Below are 22,266 nucleotides of genomic sequence, written 5' to 3'. Positions count from 1 at the left end.
GGCGGGGCGGAGGCAGGGAGGGGGGCTGTGAGCGCCAAGTCCACCGGCTCCGGAGGAGTCCCTAGAGTGCCGGATCCTAAAGCCCAGGGCCGACAAGTTTGGTGCGAGTCTGGCTGGTCGGGCCCCTCAGCCGGGGCCACTGGCAAGGATGTTCAGGGCGCCACGAAGCTCGGGGGATGGGGGGGTGGGAGGTTGGTGACGAGACGGGAGCGCGTCCCCAAGTCTCCTCCCGTTGTGACACCGAGTGCAGGGATCCGGACTCAGGGAGCATTTATTAGTTCTTTCACCCAAAGCTTGGTCAGGAGCCCTGAGCTGCGATTGGCCGACGAGGAGACCGTCCCGGGTGGCGAAGACACGCGCTGATTGGGCGACAGAGGCTACTTTCTCTTCCCATCCTTGACGGTGCCCAGGCTTCCGCCGACCCAGGAGGGGGACCAGCTCTGTGCCCCTTCCCCCGAGAGAGAAGGGTGGACAGATTGAAACTGGGAAAGGCAGCCTGGGTGACGAGAGCCGTGAGGATGGAGAGGGAGGGTCGCCGTGTCTCTGCCACTCCACGTGTGGCGTCCCTCTGAGCTCCTCGGTTTTCTGTTCCTGTCTGTCCGTCCCAGTGTCTTTCTGCGTCTCTCCCTGGGAACTTTGTTGCGTCCAACTCTTCTTTTCTCTGCCTGTTTCTGCTTTTTACCTGTGGATTTCTTTTCGGGGTGACTAACACTGGGGTGGGGGTGAAGGGGCACGGGGAGTCCCGGATGTGTTTGGTATTCCTCTTTCTGGTCTGCCCCTGGGCCTGAGCTTGCCGTGTGAGCCTGCCAGAGAGGCTCCTCTCGGGGAGAGTCCAGGATGTGCCCAAAAGGTTCTTTTGTCTGCCTTTGGCTGAGACTGGGGTTAGGTGGAGTAGCCTTAGACTTAGACCAGACATGGCTAGGCTCCCCTGGGCTACAAGTTGCAAGCTGGGATGGGGGAAGCCAGCTCCTTTTCTTGGTTTAAAAGTCCTTCTGGGAAGTCGGGACTCTAAATCTCCACATACAGATTTATCCCCAATGCACACGCATCTATATGTTGAGGTTTTGCCCGGGTGCAGCGTTTGTTCTCAGGAATTTATTATGGCATTCAGACTAAACTGCTGGAAAAATAAAAGGAGCAAAGTGTTGGCTAGGAGCTGAAGTGTCCCCAGCAGGATATGACGCCGGGAGTGTTGTAAAGACTGTCTGTCCTTAGAGAAGGTACCATTGTGCGTAGCCTTTTATTTATAACTTGGTAAGTGCCAGCGAACTCGCCTCCTTTACACGCCCCCCCCCCCCCCGAGTGCCAGCCCTGCGTTCTGCACTGCTCTTTATTCCCTCAAGTCTATTCAGGGACTGTCACTCTGGGGCTGAGAGGTATTCAGGGCCTTAATCAATCAAAAGGATGAGAATCAGGCAGGTTTTTTCCCTTTGAAATAAAGGAAACAATGACTTCTGGGCTTCAAGTTCCCCTTTTTCCTTTTATGATATTTGAATTTTTCCTCCACCCCTCTCTCTATGTTCCTCTTCCCCGCCATCTCCTTTGACAGTTTTGACGTGAACTCAGCCCCCCCCCAATCCTACTTGCCCACCCCCTAATTAAGGCAAACCCAACACTGGGGGCCAAGGGGGGTGCACATAGCTGTTCAAAGTCCATGAGCTGGCCCTTTAAGAGTTCACTCCCAGTAGGGAATGCTGGCTAGTTCTCTGCACCCCCACACACACACCCTGAAGTAAAAAGACTTGGTTGACCCTGGGAGCAGCCGAGACGGGCCTCTGGGGACTCCAGAAAATGTCTGGACACCCCACCCCCACCCACCCACACTTGGGGAGGAGCATTTGTGTTACAGTGGAAAGCCCAGAAGCTGTTTGCCGGGAGAGCTGCTTAACCAGGTTTTATATAAAATGATTCAGTTTGTCAAGGGTGTTTGTATGTGTGTGTGGGGGGGAACTTTCTCACTTCCTTTTTCTGGACTTCAAAGTCTGTATAACTTGTTTTCTAAACCACCTCGCATCTGTAGCGTCGGAGGAGGCAGACTTTCTCAAGTTTTTCACCTTCCCAAAGTTGAGCAGAGCTGGATTTAACACTTTGTCCCATCAGCTTTAATCGGTGGGAGGACTAGGCACCCACGGTGTAATTCAAGGGGGTGAATTCAGGCTGCACACCCAGTGAAAAGAGATTCCTCCTGAGAGTTAGAGCTCTCTGGGGCTGAGTCCCCTCTGTTTTTTGAGTTCCAGACTTCAGAGGCATGACCCTAGCTCTCCAGGGGTCTGATCTTGCCTGGGAGCCAGCAAGGGTATCTTGTTTATAATGGGTGGCTGCAGATTCCTTTCTGGGTTTGGAAAGGCCCCTGGGAGGCTTCCCCTGAGGTCCTGCCTGTTGGACAGCTGTTGAGTGGCAGTGCTGCAGTGGATTGGGACCCCTCTCCACCTGCTAGGAAAACAGAAGCTCAGAGGTAGAGAGAGTGGGGGAGGGCGGGGGAGATGGCTGAGTTTTTCTTCTCACCTGCCCAGCACTCTCCTCCACCTACCAGGCCGCAGGGGTTCTGAGGCCACTGAGTGGACGCAGCTGCTGGGTCGAAGCGCCACTTCGGAGGCCAAGGCGGTGCTGTTGGCTGAGGTTCCCCTGACAGGGACACCCACCCTGCCAAACCAAACCAGGCAAAACAGACTTTGAAGAAGCCCACCTACTACAGGGTCTGGGGCAATCCCTAATTCCCAGAGGTTTAAAGGTTTGCTTTAGGCTTCCCTTTACTTCCCTCCCACCCCCAGACATGTCTGGAAGCCAAAACTACCCTCTTCCAACCGCGGACAGCAAGAGTCTCCATCCAGACCACTTGCCCCAGCTGGGAGCCATTGGACTACCAAGTCCAGGGGCTCAGTTTGGCCCCAGCACAGCCACTCATTAGACAAATGAGTACCAGCAACAGATCCCAGGTTTGCTCATCGGCACTGGGGCTCACAGCGGACTTCAAATGCGTCCAGGGAAGTCCCTGCCACAATCTTGTGACTAATCCTCATGTCCATCCCCGACACCCGCACGTTTATAAAATGAAATCTGAGAGTCTCCGGGATCAAAAATAGAATAAATTAGCTCTGCAACAAGTGGGATGAAGGAGGAAACAGTTGCGGTTGACTCTTGTCTACCTCCCCCATCCACCCACCCACACGCTTCAGAGGTGTTTGAAGTAACAAAGATCGGACTGACAGTCGAAGCCTAAACGACTGTGCTTAATTCTTGGTTACCAAGTGGGTGCGAATCTGGAGAAGCCACATCCCAAAGGCTTCTTCCTCTGTGTGCCCTCTTCACTTAGGGATCCGTTCATGAACTCCTCCAGACTTCCCAGGACTGACCTTTCTTCCAGGAGGGTGAAAGTCTTGACCGGGAATTATAACCCGTGTGCAAAATAATATTAAGTTGAGAGAGAGAGAGAGAGAGAGAGAGAGAGTAAGATGGTGGCTAAGGCTTCCTGGGTCTGGTGGGAGATTCGCTGAGGAAGGGATGGGCACACGGGGGCGAAGGAGTGGAGGGTTAGGGGTTGGTTGACTGAGCTGCTGGGCAGGCAGGATACAGGGGGACAACAGCCGATGGACCCCGAGTCCTACAAAAAGCCTCCAGACTTTAGGCCCTGGGCTACCTGGCCAGAGGCAGTGTTGCCTGCTGGTGGATATGTGGGGCAAAGCCGAGGAGCAGAGCTACCACCACAGCATTAACTAAGGTCGCTGGGGTGGGGTGGGGGGCACCTCCACAGTCACTGGTCAAAATCCTTGGCGCCGCTCTTCTCCCCATCAACAACTCGGGCAGGGTGAGCTCGGCTTTAGGAAAGGGATGTACTGAAATGTGTGGGCCAGCGACGACAGGGGGTCTGTCCCTGCCATGCCCCTGGAGCAGAGGGGGCCCTTGGGGAACTGTGAGCGGTTTCGCAATAAAGAACATATGGTTTGTGGGGAAGGAAAAGGAAAGGAAGAGGAAAAAAAGGAAAGGAAAAGAGGAGAGAAAGAGAAAAAAAAATATTTAATTGGAAACCAACGGAGCAAGGCAGAAACTGCCTCTCTCTAGTCTTACAGAAATGTATTTGCAAAATGTATGTTTATATGAACAGATGGCGATCTGCCACAGCCAGGGGAGTCTTGCAAAATAATAGAAATAATGATGGAGCTTAATAATAATAATATGGTAACCTTCCCTGGACGCGTTGGAAGGAGTACACTGAGGAGGAGAATTTGGTCTCTAAAGGAGCTAATTCGGAACCACTCTATACGCAAAAGTTTGGCTCGGGTCTGTGTGTTGTTGGGGTCGGGGAGCAGTAAGAGAAAAGGGCTTTTTCCTTAGCCTGAGGACCGACTGGCTGGTACCGGCAGCAACCTAGACCCGGACCGTCTTCCTGCGGGCTGAGACCCGAATTAGGAGCGAGTCGGAGAAGCGGGGTCCACTAACTTTCTAAGGGGGACTGCCGACTGGAACAAAAAGGGAGGCAAACGACCCTTCCAGGAACTCCTGTCCCGGGGGCGACTGGACGTAAGGGCCTGGACTGTGGACCCCGCTCCGGAGGCTGCGGTGACTGTGGTGTCGTCAGAAGGCGGTGGTGGTGTGGCTGGCGAGGCCTGTGGCTTAACAGGAGTGCAGACCTGCCTCCGACTCACTCCAGCGCCTGCCGGCCGCGGGCCAGGGGGACGACTCCACTTCCCAGCCTCCGGGGCCGTCAACTCACCGGAGATTTCGTGCCGGATAATTTCAGTAGGAGGGCCGAGGGTCGACTGCTCAGCAGAGAGAGAAAACTGAAAAAAGAAAAACCAGAGTTCAAGGCAGCTGGAGGCCGCGCGGGGCTTGTGAGTGTGCCCAGCTCCTCGGCCTTAATTTAAAGGCAAGACCGAAGCCGGAGACGGTGCAGCCAGCTCAGCCGAGGAATCGCAACAGGTGGAGAAGGCGGGGTGCCCGGGGTCCCCCTCCGAGCTGGGTTCCAGCCCGCCAGAGCCCTGCAGGGAGCAGGCCTGAGGCTAAGAGGGGGGCACCGGAAGCTGCCCAGTACACCTGCCTGAAAGAGACTCACAGCTGGAGACGGCCAGGCTAGGAGGGGAGGGGTTTCAGGGGTTTCAGGACCCCGAGGCTTTTTTTTTAAGTCGGGAAGGATGGTAGAAGAGGATGGGGGGAGGGGGAGAAAGAGGGAGAAAGAGATACAGAGGAAGAAGGAATGAAGAGGGGTGGAAAGGAAAGGCAGAATGAAGCAGAGGAAGCGAAAACCAAACAGGAATCGTCCTGACCGTGACTTAAGTGTGAAGTCCCTTCCTGGACTCTAAATCATTTCTCCATCCCTAGCTTTTCCTCCACACCCTCAGCCCCTCCCCGTCCTAGGAAAATGGCCACTCCCTTTATAAATATAATTTTTTTTTCTCTAGGCGAGAGCGGGAGCAGAATCATTTTGAACCGCTAGTTCGGGAGCAGGAGAGTAACTCTGAACAGACTGCGAACTGACCATCTTGGACAATGAACAGAAGCGGCGGCCAGAGAGACGCCAGGATTCGGCGCGTGCAAACTGCGGTGCAGATGCCAGGGTAAGGCCTTCCCAGAGTCATCTTGCAAGTAGCTGTCCCGGGTCCCCGTGGTGGTAACTCACTGAAGTCACAGTGGAAGGCTCGCCCCTTCTCCTGGTGGGGGCGGGGAGGACGCTCCAGGAGGAATACCCCAACTCCCAGCGTAGAGCCAAGAATCAAGACAAGTAGCCCCAAGAGGAATGCGCTTCGGAGAGGCTTTCTTCTCTCTTTTCTTTTCCAAACGAAATCTAATACTATCTGGCTGCAAAAAATATATATATTACCGGCTCTGAGTCTGAAAGATTAACATTCGGATACGTACGAAACGTAATCTGCATGGCTAATTGATTCTCGGCGTATCAGTTTAAAGGATAGAGATCGATATCTGCATATATGATGGATATTGCATTAATAGGGACATAAATAAAGGCCGAAGAGTCGTTAGCGAAACCTTTGAAGCTGCTTCCTGCCTCTGCCATCCTTCTAGGGGGCCACGCTGTGGCCCCCACCTTCTGCTGAGCTCCAAGAACCGGCTTATTTCACTGTGGAGGGAGTGAGGAAGTCGAGAGAGGATTTGTAGGCAGCTGGACTCTGAGAAGAGGGGAACACTGTTTCCTCCCTGGCTGGGAGAGACGGACTGTACTGCCGGATGGTGGTGTTTTAGCTGAACTTAACCCGCGGGGGGTATCTAGAGACACAGGCTAACACTCAGGGGTCCCGCTTAAACCTTAAGATCGGTGAGCCAGCGCTTGTCCCCCTCGGCCCTGGCTCCCAGGACAGCCACTGAAGACCTGGGTGACCCAGCTCGTGCCCCCTGGGTGCGGTCAGGGCCAGCTCCGAAGGCTCAGAGTCCTCTGCACGGGGCTGGCGAGTGCTTTCCCAGCTAGGCCATGTCTTCCCGAAGACAGGAAGGCCCGCCCCGAGCCAAGACAAGAGCCTCGGGGAGAGTGGGCGGTGAGCTCCGGGTCGGCAGTGCGGAGGAATGAAGGTGGGTTACACGTATCCCTCCGAGAACCCCTCCACCCACTGATGCCAATTAGTCCTGAGCGCTAGCGGCTGTCTCCACCGCGCAGCTCGCAGTGCCTAGAGAATATCCCCAGTGCAAATAAATCACCCTCGCTTCCCCCCCCCGCCCCCCACTTCTCCATTAATTAAGAGAGACGTTCCGACAAAACGACTGTAATCTTTATTAATTACTCAGCCCTCAGAGCGCGGCTCGCATCAATCACGCCCAAAGCGAAAGTACCGTGCCAGGCCAGATCCTTTCCCAGAGCGCATTCGGTGGAGGCGAACTGTCACCGCTGCTTTCATCTTTCTGGGCCTTCTCCACTGTGGCAGCTAGGGAAACGCAGCTCTGGAGACCGTAAGGGCCTGGACCTCCGCTGTCGGTGGGAGGGGGCCGGGTGTGTGTGTGTGTGTGTGTGTGTGTGTGTGTGTGTGTGTGTGCGCGGGGAGGGAACCACCACTCAAGAGCATCCCTTACTTGGACATGCATTTGTTTGCAGGCATAACTAGTTCCGGGAAGTTTGTGGCTCAAACCTTCTCTTGGCTCCTGCAACTCCAGGTTGTCTCCCAACTCTCAGTGTGCAAAGAAGAGCCTAAAAAAAGTCAGTTCTTCCAAGGCCCAAATCCTGGCAGAGCTAGGATCCTGGGAGATTCAGACCATCTCTAGGAAAATGAAGTGAAGGCCCAGTCCCACCTGCCTTTCATGCCACCTATGAGATTTACCAACGACTTCTGGTCCTCTCGGGACATAGCGTCCTGTGCCTGGTGCCTGTGATGACACAGAGGCACTCCAGTTCTTGGCAGAAAGAAAGGCAGCCTGTGAAAGGGCTGGCTGGAGATGTGGTAGGGGTGCGGGCCGGGTGGGGGCAGAGTGGGGGATCATTTCCGGTTCTGCAGCCCAATAGAACTCTTGGGATGGCAGAGTTTCTAGGCGCTTATGGAAGAATGCCCCGGTAAGGAGTAATCGGTGTGACCACGCCTCCCAGCCTGCCCGGACTTGACTTCTAAGCCTGTCCTTGCCTATCCCCACTTGAACCCTTATCCGTCTAAGGACACCTTAGCAAGTCATGCCATTCTGGAGTCTTGAGTCTAGCCGGTAGAGTCTGAAATTTCCCCACTTCTGTAAGAATTAAGAGGGGGGAGGATCCCGGACCAAACACAATAATGACCTCCAAGAACCCAGTAGGTGATGTGTGACCTGCAAATCCCTCTTCGTGTAGCCCAAAGGACACTTTATCTGTTCTCAGTTGACTGTCCTGGCTTTGCAACCCAGTTGTAAATACTACCTGAAGCTCAGCTTTGGATGTCCATTCCACCATCAGTGTATCCCCAACCTTAAGGATTGCTTCCCCAGCCTTACACTACCCCTTCTGTACTTTTGGCCTGGCATTCCTTTGGGAGGTTCCCATGGTGGTAGAAATGTCCAGCCTCTCTTTGGAGGGGCTGCAGGGAGCTGCCCCGCCCTGGTCCAGAGACTTGGGTACCTGTGTCTTGTGAGGAAACATACCCTGTGGCATGCTTTGAGCAGCCACTGGCTGGGAAGGCTAAGCCTGGGCAAGGTGGGAGCGGTGACCAGAGCTGGCATCCCCATCTGGTCATGCCAAGAATCCCTTCCACTATCCTGCCACTTCATCGGTCACACTTAGGCTGCTGCTCCTTCTTTTACCCTCTTAAGGGGGGATCCTGTTTGTTCATGGGTCACCTTGTGAAGCGTCACAAAATTTCGGTATCTTCATCTCTCATCTTGGCTACCACCCACTGTAAATGGAGTCTTCATTTGCTCCTCACTCCCCTGTACCTGTCCCTCTCATTTACTAAACTGCTGAAAATTCTCTGCAGAGAATCAGAGGAGATAGACATCCTAAAAACAAACAAACAAATACAAAACAGTCCTTGCTCCCTGGCTTGTGGGTTTCTGTCATAAGCAGAGAAGACACATGAAGAGTCACGGAGGAAGAACACAGCAAACAGGACTCTATAGGTTATTAACAAGATGGCTTTGGGATTAGAGCACTTTCTAAAAGCCTTGGGAGTTTGGAATGAAGGAGGAAGTAGTAGAGGTGATGGCACTGGGAGCTTGAAAGGAGGCTCCAAAATTCTCAGGGCTATAACTGCCCACCTAAAGAGAACCACTCCCTGTCTCAAACAATCAGTCAAGTAAAATGTCACAATATCTTGGGCCTATATCAGAAAAGCAAAAACTAAAGCACTTCCATGTGGACAGGGAATCACTGTGACAGACATCACCATCACCAGAGCTGGAGATGTTCTCAGAGGGACCAGCAGTCCTGTTGCAATAGGCACAGGAATGCCATCTTAGAAAGGGTCATCTTTGTGACACCCCACAAGATCACATTAGGGGGTAGAGTCTAAAGATCCAAATCTCAGAGGAGCAAAGCCAACTCTGTAGTTTCATTAAGGACCCAGGAAAACAGGAAGCAAATCTATGGGCTCCCAGGAGCAGAATGTCAGATCTGGCTGAGGGGGAGAAATTAAGATTTTTTTTTTAGCTCAATGTATAATAATAATAACAACAATCAACTGAAAAGGTTATCCCCAACTGAAAGAGGAGAGCCCAATGGGTTCACACTCAGCAGAGCGGAATGACTGACTACTCATGGCTGGAAGAACACACCAGTATCTGGAAATATGAACTGAGCCCCAGAATGGCTTCGGCATGTCTAAGTGATGCACAGCTTCGGACAGCAAGAACTCTGAGGTGAAGGGACCTTTTAGAAGGAAAACATGACAGCCACATTACTGTGTTCTCAAGTCTTTCGCTAATCATTAACTCAATAATTCAATTTGTTCCATGGTCAAGATTGAGAAATTCAATTAAAAAAATGTAAAAGATAAGCCAGGCAGTGGTCACCTACCTTTAATCCCAGCATTCAGAAAGCAGAGATAGGCCAATCTCTGAGTTCCAGGATTGCCAGGGCTACACAGAGAAACCCTGGTTTCAACAACTCCAACAATGACCACCACAACAAAAAGATAATGGTTGGATGTTGCCCTCTCAGATCACGAAATACAGGCTCTTGGGAATAATGAGTGCATGTGAGCAGCTTGTGAAGGACATATGAATAACATCTGTCTTTGGTGAGGTTATGGAGCCCCAGCCTGGTGGCAGAGGCCCATCATCCCAGCACCGGGGAGGCAGAGCCAGTAGAATCAGGAACTCAGTGTTAACTGAGGCTTCATATTGAGTTTGAGGCTAACCTGGGCTACATGAAACCCTGTCTCAACAACAACAACAGGAGTCTAAATAAATAAAATAACAAAATAGACATTATGGAAGTGTCAGAGTGGGGACTCCAGAATAAATTGTCACCCTCCCCATCCACTCTCAGCCTCTGTCTTATTTATTCTTTAAATAAGGACAAGTCCAGAGTCCTAGCATTGACTGCCTAAGAGCTCAGGCACCCTGGAGTTGCCCTGCCCAGCTGCCTAGGTTCCCTACTCTAGCAGATTGACCGTTTGGTGGCACTGAGGAAACCCATATGTATTGGCAACATTACTTAAATTAGGATAGTAATATGTTTAGTGATTGCAGCGTTTATGCCAGCAGTGCTTTCAATGCACTCGCGGCTTAAAACAGCTAGTTAAAAGAGGGTAAAGAGCACAGAGAAGCCAATGAGCCCATCCAAAGTCGCACAGCTAGGAAGCTCAGGTGCTGGTTTGACCTGAGATCCTCAATTTTCAAACAAATCAAACCCATGAGAGCTGGGATCAGGAAGATACCTAAATTCTTCAGTTTTCTTTTTCTGCCTTGTTATGGCTATAAATAATTTCCAAAACACATATGTGTTGGTTGGTTGGTTGGTTGGTTGGTTGGTTGGTTGGTTGGTTGGTTGGTTGGTTGGCTGGCTGGTTGGTTGGTTGGTTGTTTGGTTGGTTGGTTGGTTTGGAGATAGGAAGTCATTCTGTAGCCCAAGCTGGCCTAAAACCCACCATCCTCCTGCCTCAACACTTCTACTTGTAGGATCCCAAACGTAGGACATCACCCTCAGCCAAAGATTGCCTTCCATACACCTAAAAGGTAGGAACCTACCTAGCTCATCTCGATTGGAAAGCTTTCAGAAAATTTGCCCCACTTCTGTGACCTTCTAAAACATGTCTCCTGGTGTAAAGCCACTAAAAATATTTTATTTATTTTAAACAAGCGTTTCTGCTTCGAGGTTGCGCGGGGGTGGGGTGGGGCGTTTTAGGCAAGACCACCTTGAGACAATGGGGCTTCGAATTCTAGGGATACACATAGTAGGAAGGTGAGACACACAGTAGGCGCAAGACTATACACGGAAAGCCTTCAGAGGCTTTGCGTCTTCTGCAGCGAAAAGCACCGGAGTTGGAGGGCGTTGGCACCTTTGCGGCTTCCGGAGGATCCCTTTGGTGCCGGGCACCCGCTGCCTTTCTGCTGAGCATCTCTCCACCTCAGCCTGCACCACGGTCTTGGAAGGTGGCGACTGAGGGGCTGAGAGAACCTTGGTGGATCCCAGCACTCAGGCGTGGCCCGCGCTTCCCGGAGTGCTGGAATTCCCTGTGCGCACCACAGCACCTTCTTTCACGCTTAGCTGTCAGGGGGCTGGCACAAAACCGAAGGTGGGCACTCACCGGGGGAGCTCATTCCCCAGGCACAGGTGCCCGCGATTCCGCAGCCCTACCTTCCCACCAAGCAGGAGTCTGGCCCAAACCAGTCCCTCCCAGGTGTTCCTGGGGGCTCACCTCTAGGCGATTTCAGATCCGGTCTAGGTGACAGCACGAATCATCACCATCGCGTGGGTCTAGACTCACCTCACGCTACCTCCACCCAGCTCCAAGTTGAGAGAACTAGAGTGAAGGCAGTCCTGGCGTCCCTCGATGGCGGGCCCCGTGCATCGGGCAGCAGGAACCTCTCTGCAGTTCTGGCGCAGGGAGGAAGCCTCACTCTCTGAACGCGTTTGTCCACTTAGGGTGGGTGAGCCCGCACGCCAGTTGGGGCGAGCCTCGGTTCTCCGTCTTTGGGTAGCCCTGCTGTGAACTTCCTGATGAGCTGTGAGGGTGGCTGGTGGGAACCCAGGGCTGTAAAAAAAAAAAAAAATCTGTCTGGTCACTCATAGTAATAATATCTTAGATCCTGAGGTTGGGAAAGGTCACTGTGGACACCTGAGGCTGAAAACCAAGTTTACACAAACGGGGTCTGGGTGTGACTGTGGGAGAGCTCTTGGGTGGCAAGCGGGAGGCCTGGGCTACAACTGTGGAGGCAGGGAGAGACTAAACCAGACTTCTTAGCCAAACAGGGATCTAGATGACTGAGTGGATAAGACACAGAGACAGCCGGGCTGGGAGTGTGGCTCAACTGGTAAACTGCCTCCTTTAGGTTCGACCCTCAGGAGCTACAGAGCCTGGTATGGTGCTTGTGATGTGACCCATAATAACAGCAGTCTCGTACAAGGAAACCAGCCTGGGCTACAGCGCACATGAGAATGAGTCTCTCTCTCTCTCCCTCTCCCCCTCCCTCTCTCTTCTTTTTTCTTCCCTTCCTCTCTCCTTCTTTCTCTCTTCCCCTCTCTCTCCCTCCTTTTATCTCCTTAGACAGCTGGTTCCTCTCACACATTTCTGAACGGCGCCTTTGAACCTTGGAGTTGTCCTGGTCCTCTCCCTTCTGGATCTCCTTTCCACGTTGGTACCTGAGCTGGGACAAGGGGGGGGGGGGGGGGGGTAGCAGGCGCAAGGCTGAGCTCCTAGCAGGTCAGAGACTGTGTCCTGCTTAGAAGGTTGGTGGGATGATAGAGAGGACCCCAGCCCCAGGATTCTTCCCGGAAATCCCTAAGGTCGTTGCCGCCCTCCTCTTCCCACCCTCCCCCACCCTGCCCGCATCCTCTTTGCAAATGCCTACAGGTATTCCTTCGGACAGAAGCAGAAGCAGCCCCTGGATCCCGGAGCTAGCCTCTACAAGCTCTCCTTAGTCTATAGGCCCAGAGGGAGTCACTGTAGGCGACTGTGCTCAACCACAGAAAAATCAAGGCTAGCCCTGCTTTACAGGGCTGAAGGCCGGTCTGTGTCAGGGCAAATCTACGGACCCCTGGTTCCGAGGGCATGGATTTAAAGTTATCTCTATAACGTTAATTAACTTTATAACTTTAATTAAAGTTATAAAGGAGCCTAACAGCTCTCTCAGCTCTAGCTAGCTCTCTCTAGCTAGTTCCGACACCAACAAAACTGGAGCCAAAATCTGCACCTGTCCCCAGCACCGAAAGAGCGAGATGTAGCCCTGACCACGGCCACAGGTGTCCTGGACATATTTTGGCCACTTAACCGCAGGACTTAACCGCTCGTTCAGAAATCGTCCGAAATCTGTGTCTATTTGTTTATAGATTAAGGTCTCACTATGTTGCTCGGGCTGGTCGCCAACCTTTAGGCTCAAACGATCCTCCTGCTTCGGTTCTCTGAGTGGGCTGTAGATCTCAGGCGCCTTAGCAGGGGTGGGCAAGTCCACAGAAAAACCGCAGTTCACACGGCACGGCCCGTAGGTTACAGCTTTACGGCGCCCCGACACACACAGACGCACGCGGGACAGAGGAGCTAAAGCGGCGGTTAAACTAGTAAATAGGTCTCCTTTAGTTCCAAAGCATCACTACTGACCCTCTCCTTCAAAACTTTTCTGGTAAAAAGAAAAAGAAAAAGAAAGAAAAAGGACCAGTAGGGTCGAGTTCATTAAAGTGAGATTAGGGGGACGGTGGCGCTTCATTAAGGTGTGAAATGTGCGGCTCTCCGTGTTAGCAGCTTAGAGAAGCACCTGGGGCGCCTTTTAGACAAACCTCCGCGCCGCCTGCTCCCGGCCCGGGCCAATCCACTGTGCCTCCGAGGGCGGGAGCATCCTCATCCTCCCCCCCCCCCCCCCCCGGCCCACCGGGTCCCTCTGGACCTGCGAAAGAAACTGCGCCGGAGACTCCCTTCGAGAAACAAATTTGCTCTGCGCGTCCAGTAAGAAATAGGCCTGTGCAGACAGATCATTTTCCTTTCCTTGCCGGGGTGGCCCCTCCTCCCGCTCCCCTCTCCCCCCCCCCCCATCCCGACAAAACTTTCTAATTCTCACTAGGAGTTATAATTCCTCCCGCAAACCGTAAGGGCAGACGCAACACCATCTCGATCCCTCAAGTTCGATTGGAAAATTATTTGGTCAACGAACGCACGATAGAAATATTAACTTATATGTGATAGAGTCTTCTCAGTGCCGGAGGGGACCACATAGTTCTCGCTTTGTAAAATAGCTGTTGAAATAAGTGTCTTTCTGCAAAGATTAGGCACTTTCTCGTGTTTATACGGGGGTTTGTTTTGAAATATTATAGGTTAGGGAGACTACCCACCCTTCTCTCCTCTTCTCATTCCAGCCCCTCCCACACACGCACACTGGACCCCCTGGAAATTGGCATTTCTAAACCAAAGATAATCCAATTTTACATGCAAAGACAACTGTTTTTGTAAAGGAAATGTGTGCATTCTTCTGAGGCTCCTAGGAATATTCTTGGTGATTGGATTATAAACACTCACTTCCCCAAATGTCTTATGATCAGGAATGGTTGCAAATTTATCACGGAAACAAAATTGCTCCTCTTTGGCGTAGTTTAGGTCTGTTTAAGAGAACAGAAACCTCAGAATCAAAACTGATTGAAGGGAATAGTGATGGGGTAATCCTTATAAAGCTTATCTTCCACAGACAATCAAGAGACCTAGCGAAGGACAGATGCAATCTCCCCTGCACTTGATTCATGCACGGGACTTCAAACTAAGATCGGCTGCAGTTGCTTCTAACACTCATCCTAGAGACAGCGACTGCCCAAACAATAGCCAGTCTTTTAAGCCACACTCTAACATCTACAATAAAACTCAACTTCAAAGGATGAAAGAGACACTTATACTCAGCGAGGCTGCATGGCCACGATGTCACATTACTCACCTTTGTGTGAAAGCAGAAATATAAAATACAGGTATTAGCAATTAGGAATTAAGTTGTGTGTGTGTGTTGTGAAAGAGAGAGAGAGAGAGAGAACTAGTTGGGTTACAGAATTAATCGGATGTTGGAGCTACTGAGATCCATAAAATTAGCAGGTTAGTGAACAGGCTTGATGAATTAATAAAACTGGAACGACCAAGGAAAAGAACTGATTTTTGGTGTTGTGGAGAAGCCAAGACTGTAGATGCCCCTCGCTGTAGAAAGCATAGTATAAACAGCTCACAAACACATCCTAAATGTAACAATTCAGAAATGCTTAGAAACAGAAGCCAAATATCCTTTTCTGTCGATGAGTATGCAGTGTGAGTAGCCCAGCTACATCTACAATGGAGGGTAATTTGAACTCTGAATCCTCCTGTCTCCACCTCCCCAGGGCTAGCATTCCAGGAACCATCCACCATCACCCTCAGTTTTAGGCATGCTGGGGCTCAGACCTATGTCTTCTTTGCACCCACTGTGCAAATCCTTGGCCTTCAGTTTCTCCACCTTTAAAAAATAAACTTATCACACACACACACACACACACACACACACACACACACACACACGCCTTTGCCATAGCCCTCTGATTTCCAGAGTGAGTCTGGGAGCCAGGCTGTTCTGTAGTTTTCCTCTGCCAACTTAAAACTGTCCTTTTAGCCACTCACTCTGTGCAGAGGACTCATCAATGCGTGGTGGGAGGACCAGAAAAACAAGGTTTCTGTCCTTGACTTTATATTCTGATTACAAACCATGGTGCTCTCCCTTCAACACCACAAATAAACAAGACTTCAGTAGGCAACTTTACATGTCAGAAAGTGTTGATAGTGAGTGTTCTGGTGTCTGGGGCAGGTAGCCAGCATGGCAGAACTCTCTGCAAAGGTGAAATTAAAACCTCGAATGACCCCTAACACTAATAATAATACTCTTCTCTGCTTGCTCACAGGAGCCTAACTTGACTGTCCTCAGGGAGGCCCCAGCCAGCAGTGGAAGGACAGATGCTAGGACTTGCAGCCAAGCATGGGGCAGAGTTTGGGGGAGGGGGAAGTCCTGCGGAAGTGCTGGGGGAAAGATGGAAGGACCTGGAGGGGACAGGAACCTCACAGGAAGACCAAGAAGAGTCTCCTAGGGGCTTTCAGAGACTGAGACATCAGCTAAGGAGCATGTGTGATTGGGACCTAGGCCCCCTTCACACATGTAGCACAAGGAAATGGGCAGCTTGGTCTTCTTATGGAATGCCTGGTGAGCGGATGGGGGGGTGGGCTGTTTCTAATATGGACTGCTATTGTCTGCTTTTGGATCACTTCCTCCTGACAGAGCTGCCTTACCTGGCCTCAGGGGATGAAGATAAGCTTAGACCTGATGTGACTTGAAAATTGGGGAAGGTTGATACAGGGAAGAGGGGAATCTCCTTTTCTGGGGGAAAGGGAGAGGGGAAGAGGAGAAGGCAAAGACTGGAAGGAGAGGAGGGAGGGGCACCCTTGGTACATCCCAAGTAAATAAAAATGAAAATAAAAATAAGTAAATAAACCACCTTGAATGAAAGCAAGAACCTCAGTTTCCAGGGCACTTTGGTGGTTCCTCCCATGAGTACAAATCTTCCTACCAACCTTCCGAGGCAGGGGTGGGTCACAGAGAATTTTCCTTCGAAATTAACGGACACAGAGTCTGAGGTCCAAAGAGGTCAAATGATTCCCCCAAGGTCCCCCGGATACGAAGAAATCAATCATCAGAACATATCTCCTGGCTGCAGGTGCTAATAAGCTTTCTGGAGGTATGGATCTTCCTCATCAGATCATGGGACATTCAGGGTTGACCACGCAGGGTCAACCCCTCACTCTCAGGATAAACACTGGAAATTTAGAGGAACCTGCAGCTGGGAACTCTGAAGTCAGGAAAGCCTCCAAGTTTCCAAGAGGCTGTGAGATCTAATTTTACTGGACTTTCCTACTCCTAAGATGAACCTGTATCCAGGAATGACTCAGTCTCCTTTAAGATGCTGAGGGGTGAAAATGCCATGGAAAGGTGTCTCCCAGAAGCCCTGTAGATATCCCAGAAGCCCGGTAGACAGTGTTATTTCAGTAATGAGTTTCCAAACTCCTATTTTGTCTAAGGTGTTGCTATGTCAGGAGTTTATGGAAGCCAAGTTCTGTTACTAGTGTGCTTATTTAAGACATATCTAATACCAGCACACACCTTTAATCCTAGCACTCAGGAGGCAGGATCTCTGTGAGTTTGAGGTCAGCCTCATCTACAAATCAAGTTCCAGGACAGCCAGGACTGCTATACAGAAAAGCCCTGTCTCAAAAACAAGCAAACTAAACCCAAACAGAACAACAACCAAAACATACATATCCATATACACAAGTGGAGAAGACTTTCCCCCTTCCCATAGTAATTGCAAACAAGCTCTGTACTGGAGGTAAAGAAAGGGTGGATAAAGAGGTATGTATAAATATAAAAGTAACAAAGGATGCTGGGTGTATGATTAACTCAAATCAGCAAAATGAAAGAGGGGTCACACACCTGATGCCCGGGCAGCAAACAAACATTTTCATTGGTTCATTTTGATGACACTCCTTTTTCTGGTAACAAAGTTAGAAATTAGCCACCAAAGCCAGGTCAGCCAAGGTGAAAAATATCTCTAATGACTGAACCACAAATGGTACCTATTTGATTTTCAACAATTCTAACTTTTTTAATAAGAATTCTACCTGTGCAATCTGTGAAAGAAGCAAAACGTGGCTCTCCTTGTGATGGGGGCAATTCAAAGATGCATTTCTCCTGTATGAGGAACAGCTCAGCCTCCATCCCCGGTTCACTCCTGGGGAGCATAAATAAACTATAAGAAGCAAGCTGGTCCCCAAGGAACTTCAGGCTGCCGGTTGAAGGGAATGAAATAGCAAACACATGTCTGTGTACACATGGCCACACCCGAAAAGCCAAGATCTGTTACTAGTGTGCGTATGCCCTGCATATGCATCCGAATATACACGAATGTACGTGTGCTGTGTGCATGTTTTGGTCATAGTGATTGCAAACAGAACATCTGCACCAGAGGCAAGGAAAGGGTGGGAGAAACATAAATAAATATAAAAGCAGCACAAGATGTTTGCAGTATAAATAAGTCACAACTCATCTCTGAAATGTGCCTCTTATTTGGGACTGAGACATAGCTCGCAGAAACCAAGAACGGCGGCGTGACATCAGAATCTAGTTTTTGTGCCTGTTCCAGCTGCAGGGGACTAAACTGTTCTCTCTCCAGAATACTACCACAGTTCTCAGGAGGTCTTCAGAGGGCTTGGGGGGGGGGGGCGCTCCAGGCCCTCATGCCTTCTCACACCGGGTTTGTAAGTCCAGGTCCAGGGGATCCAAGACCTTCTTGGCCTCTTCAGGCACCAGGAACATACACAGTACACTGATATACATGCATCCATACAGGTTTAAAAAAAAATCAAGATAAAAAAGCTCAGAAATACACAAAATGCTCATCTTAACCAATTCCACTCGAATGTGTGAGCTACTTCTCTGTCAGCCTCATTGAGAGTGTGCAGTTGGAACTTGGATGGGAACATCTATCCAAGTAGAAGAAAGGCTATGCAAATTGCTTGGAGCGGACTTCACGGTGAAATAAAAATGTACCAAAATCAGTGTGTCTTATTTTCTATAAACGCTTCCTGTTTTTATTAAGACAGCATAGATACATAACACACCATATTGTGGTTCCTAAATTGCAGCCACGGTACTTATGGATAGCCAATAAATTATTTCACACATAAGACAGATATAAATGTGCCATTCAAGTTCAGTTAATAGAGAGGGCATCATGCAGGCAACATTACACATGAGGAAAAACAGCACTCCCTCGATGGCATCGATGATTTTCTTTTCTAAAGTATGAAAACTTATCCTTTTCCAACTTCCAAAAGATGGAATAAGACATTTGTTTTCATGCAAAATACACTTAGATCCATGTCTTTCCTTTGAAAAGGCAACTAAGCCAAGTGCACTGAACACACAAATCGTTCCATTAGTCGCAAAATCACGTTGGTGTGTACTTTTTCCCCCATTGGCTGTGGACGTTTCAATGACTCCACGGCAGCAGAAAGTTAAACTCAAAATATGATAAACGTACATTATCTTGATAGTCAGAGACACTTTTCAGTTTATCTTTGGGCATTGTCATTTACGTTTTTATATAGTTGGAAGTTATTGTTTCACAGTATAAAATCTTGAGTGAATTGCTAACACACCTTGATTTCTCTGCTTACTGTTTTGAAATGCATTTGGGATCAGAGGTAAGAGAGAAACGACACGGCTCAAAACAACTTTTGAAGATCCTCATGTGCAAAACTTTCAGATTTATATATTCAAAAAATAAGTTATTTTTAAGTGAAATGGGGGAGGGTTCACAGGAAAGGGGGAAACCTATAGCTTATACTCTGAATAAATAGCTTTTCAGTGTCTTCCAGGTGGGGGCAACAGTCAGTCAGTTTCCAGAGAAGGGAGGTCAGGCTCTTTAAGCTCCCTGAGTCGAGTCCGGTTACAGAAGAAGAAAATGACTTCCTGGCAGTAACACTGCGACTAAAACAACCACAAGCCTCCAGGAGATGAGACTTCTGGGCTCGGCTCCAGCCACCGGGCGTAAAGCAGCGGATCGCCAGCGAGCGCGCGCCGGCTTGGGAAAGAACAGAGCCAGCCCGGGGCGCGCACGCGCGCTGAGCACCTGTCCGGCTCCTCGCTGACCGGCTGCTCCGGCTAAGTCCAACGTGATGCTCATCTCTCGGCGCCGGGCCCCGGACTAGCCATCAGTTTCTGCCCTCCCGGTATCTCCCAGGAAGATCGTCTGCGTTTACATCTTATTCATTCTTTTTGTTTGTTTGTTTGTTTGTTTGTTTGTTTAGGCAAATGTTCACAAGTGTTGCGGGCGAGCACGCGCGCCCAAGTTCCAGGCGCCAGGAATCTGCTTTCCGCACATCCTCGGGCTCTGGGGAAGGGACAGCCACACTCTCCGATCAGGATGGGGGTGGCGCGTAAGGCAGAGGTCTGGATAAAAGGGGACACCCCCCCCAACACACACACAACCTCAGCATCCCTTTCTCTTCTGTCTCCCTCTCTCGCCCAAGGTTAAGGAAGTAAGGAACGGAAAGATCAAGAGGAGGAGAACCGAGCCACCCCCCTCCCCCAAGTGACTCAGTGGTCCGTGGTCACAGACGGAGCGGGGAGAAACCCCCAGTGCACTGAGTCCAAGGCGGGGTGCCCCGCGGCCTCTCAGGTGTGTGCGTGCCCGTTAAGTGTCGCCCCTCCTGGAGCCGCCGGGGGCTGCAGCCGCCCGCGCCCTCGAGCCACTCCCGCCGCCGCTTCCCGCGGAGCCCGCGGAGCCCGCGGCCGCCCCCTCGGGCCGATACTTGAGCCAACAGATGATCCAGGTGACCACCACGGAGAAGAGCGCCAGGATGCTAGCCACCGACAGGCAGATGGGTCCCACCGGAGAGGGCGAAGGCGAGCCAGTGGCTGGGGCGGGGCCGGGGACCGAACCGCTGCCCGGGGTCCCCCCACCGCCGCCGCCGCCACCGCCGCCACCGCCGCCACCGTAGTGGTTGACGAAGATGAGGCCGGTGAACAGGAGCACCACCATGGAGAGGAACGAGAAGACCACGCACACGCAGCCGGCGGTGAGAGCCGCGCGTTTGCAGTTCTGACAGCTCTCGTAGGCGCCCGGGGCGCGGAGACCCGGGCGTCCCCGAGCTCCGGGGGCGGCGTCCTCAGCGGGGGGTGGCGCCGGCGGCTCCGGCCGCGGGGCGGGGGCTGGCGGCGGGGAGGCGGCGGCGGCGGTGGGCGCGGGGCGGCGGGAGGCCAGCGGCGGGAGGCGGTCCTGGGGGAGGGGGTCGTGCGCGGCGCGCAGGGCCAGCGGGAAGGCCTCGGCGAGCTTGGTGTTGTTGGGCAGGCCGTGCACGCGGCTGTCCGGCAGCGGCGTGCGGTGGCGGCACACCGGGCACGCGATCGCGCCGGGCGGCCCGTGCCAGGGCGGAGGGCGAGGCGCGCGCTCGGGGGCCGAGCCGGAGGAGGAGGCGGCGGCGGCGGCGGCGCGGAGCTGCAGCTGGCTCAGGCACTCCTGGCAGAAGGTGTGCAGGCAGGCCAGCAGCTTGGGGGCGCGCCGGTCCGCGTCGAAGTAGTTGTAGCAGATTTTGCACTCGTAGTCCTCGAGGGGAGGGGGGAGGCCAGGGACGGTCGCCGCGGGGTCCCGGGCTCCCGCGGTGTCCCCGTCGTCGCCGTCGCGACCTCTCGCAGCCGCAGTGCCCCCAGCTCCCTCTCGGCTCCCGGGGCTGCTGCTCCTGCTCTGGGTGCTGCCGCCGCTGTCGTTCGCGGGAGCTGCCATGGCACCGTCCGCCCCTCATGGGGGGCTGGGTGAGGCACCTTCCTCTCTCCCCCTGAGCTGCCTCCCGGGCTCAGGGCGGGGAGGAGGCGCTTCTGCCTCCCCCCTCCGACTGCTGTCGCCTGGCGGGGGAAGTAACCGCTGGCTGCTGCGCCCCCGCCCGGCCCTCCGGTCCACCCACCCCACCTCACCCCACCCCAGTGCGGATGCTCTAGTCCTTCCAGGACCGGGGGCGCCCTACTGAGGTACCCCTAGTGCTCTTGACCTAGGTCTACTGACAAATTTCTGTACTGGTTTATGTTGGACTTAAAATTGGGGTTCAGGTGGGCTGGGTGCGTTTGGGGGTGCAGTTCCTTAAGGCTGATCCGTTTTGCCAGTACACACAGCCGCTACAGATGCTGTGCTGCTGGGACCCGCTTTTTCCTTTTTTTTTCCACTTCCTCCGCATCCCTCCTCCCACCCCTCCTTTGTATCTGTTTTATCCTTCCCTGCCTGGGGTTAGGTCCCGGGAGAAGTCTCCTCTCCCCTTACCAACCAGAGCTCACCGTGATGTAATGCGGGACCCGCGCAGGGAGGGGAAGCGGCGGCCTCGGCAGCCTGGCAGAGGCGGTTCCTTCCCAGGCTGAAAATCGTGATCTCATGTCTCGGTCCAAGGACGAAAGCCAATAATCCCCAAGCCATTTACGCTTTGAGCTTTTATTAGCAGGGACCGGGCGGCGGGGCTGTGCCCATCTCGCAGTGGAAGCGGAGAAGGGCATTTTTTCCCCTTCGCCATTTGGAGGAAATTTGGGAACCGGATAATACCCTTTTCTTCCTCGGAAATGTTGCTTCCTGAGTATAAGGAGAGAAGACAGATTGGGAACAGAGTCCTGCTGTTTTCCTGGCAACGACCACTGTAGATGCAGCTGTTTTCTAGTACCAGGCGGCTACAGAGGCAGAGGAGAAGGAAGTTGGCAAGAAAGTTCACACAAGGAAAAGTCCAGTTTAAAGCCTGCAGCTAGCCTCACCCACCCCCTTCCTCCAAAGCTCCACTTTAACTTCAGTTCATTCAGATACCGAGAACACAAAACTCTCCGCTTCGTGTGTGGGGTAGGCGCCGAGTTCATGAAAAACGCTAAGGTTTATGGTTTATAGAATTCCAAAGATACAAGTCAGCAAGATGTAGCTTCTGCAGTAAGATACAGGAGCCTTTGGGTACAGCCTGCACGGTGATATTCAGACATCCGCTGTCTCTCCAGATGCCACGCTCCTCGCCCCGTGAAAAGAAAAAAAAAAAAAAAAATGGCCACCCAGCTCCACACTCAGCAAAGAAAGGGGAGAAAGATAGCTTTGTAAGATCATCATCATCATCATCATCATCATCATCATCATCATCATCATTT

At 52.0% G+C, this 22,266-nt stretch overlaps 1 protein-coding gene across 1 annotated transcript; it reads right to left on the bottom strand.

The window, feature by feature from the left end:
* Positions 1 to 19,798: 19,798 nt before the first annotated feature.
* LOC129683591 (RING finger protein 225) lies at positions 19,799 to 20,887 on the bottom strand. The gene has a single exon (XM_055616364.1). It carries the CDS (start codon positions 20,885 to 20,887, stop codon positions 19,799 to 19,801), a length of 1,089 nt encoding a protein of 362 aa, XP_055472339.1.
* Positions 20,888 to 22,266: the final 1,379 nt, after the last annotated feature.

The sequence above is a fragment of the Psammomys obesus genome, unplaced genomic scaffold, assembly GCF_907164565.1.
Source record: "Psammomys obesus unplaced genomic scaffold, mPsaObe1.curated_primary_1811, whole genome shotgun sequence".
NCBI classification, from domain to species: Eukaryota; Metazoa; Chordata; class Mammalia; order Rodentia; family Muridae; genus Psammomys; species Psammomys obesus.
This window is presented reverse-complemented; position numbering and strand designations above follow the sequence as displayed.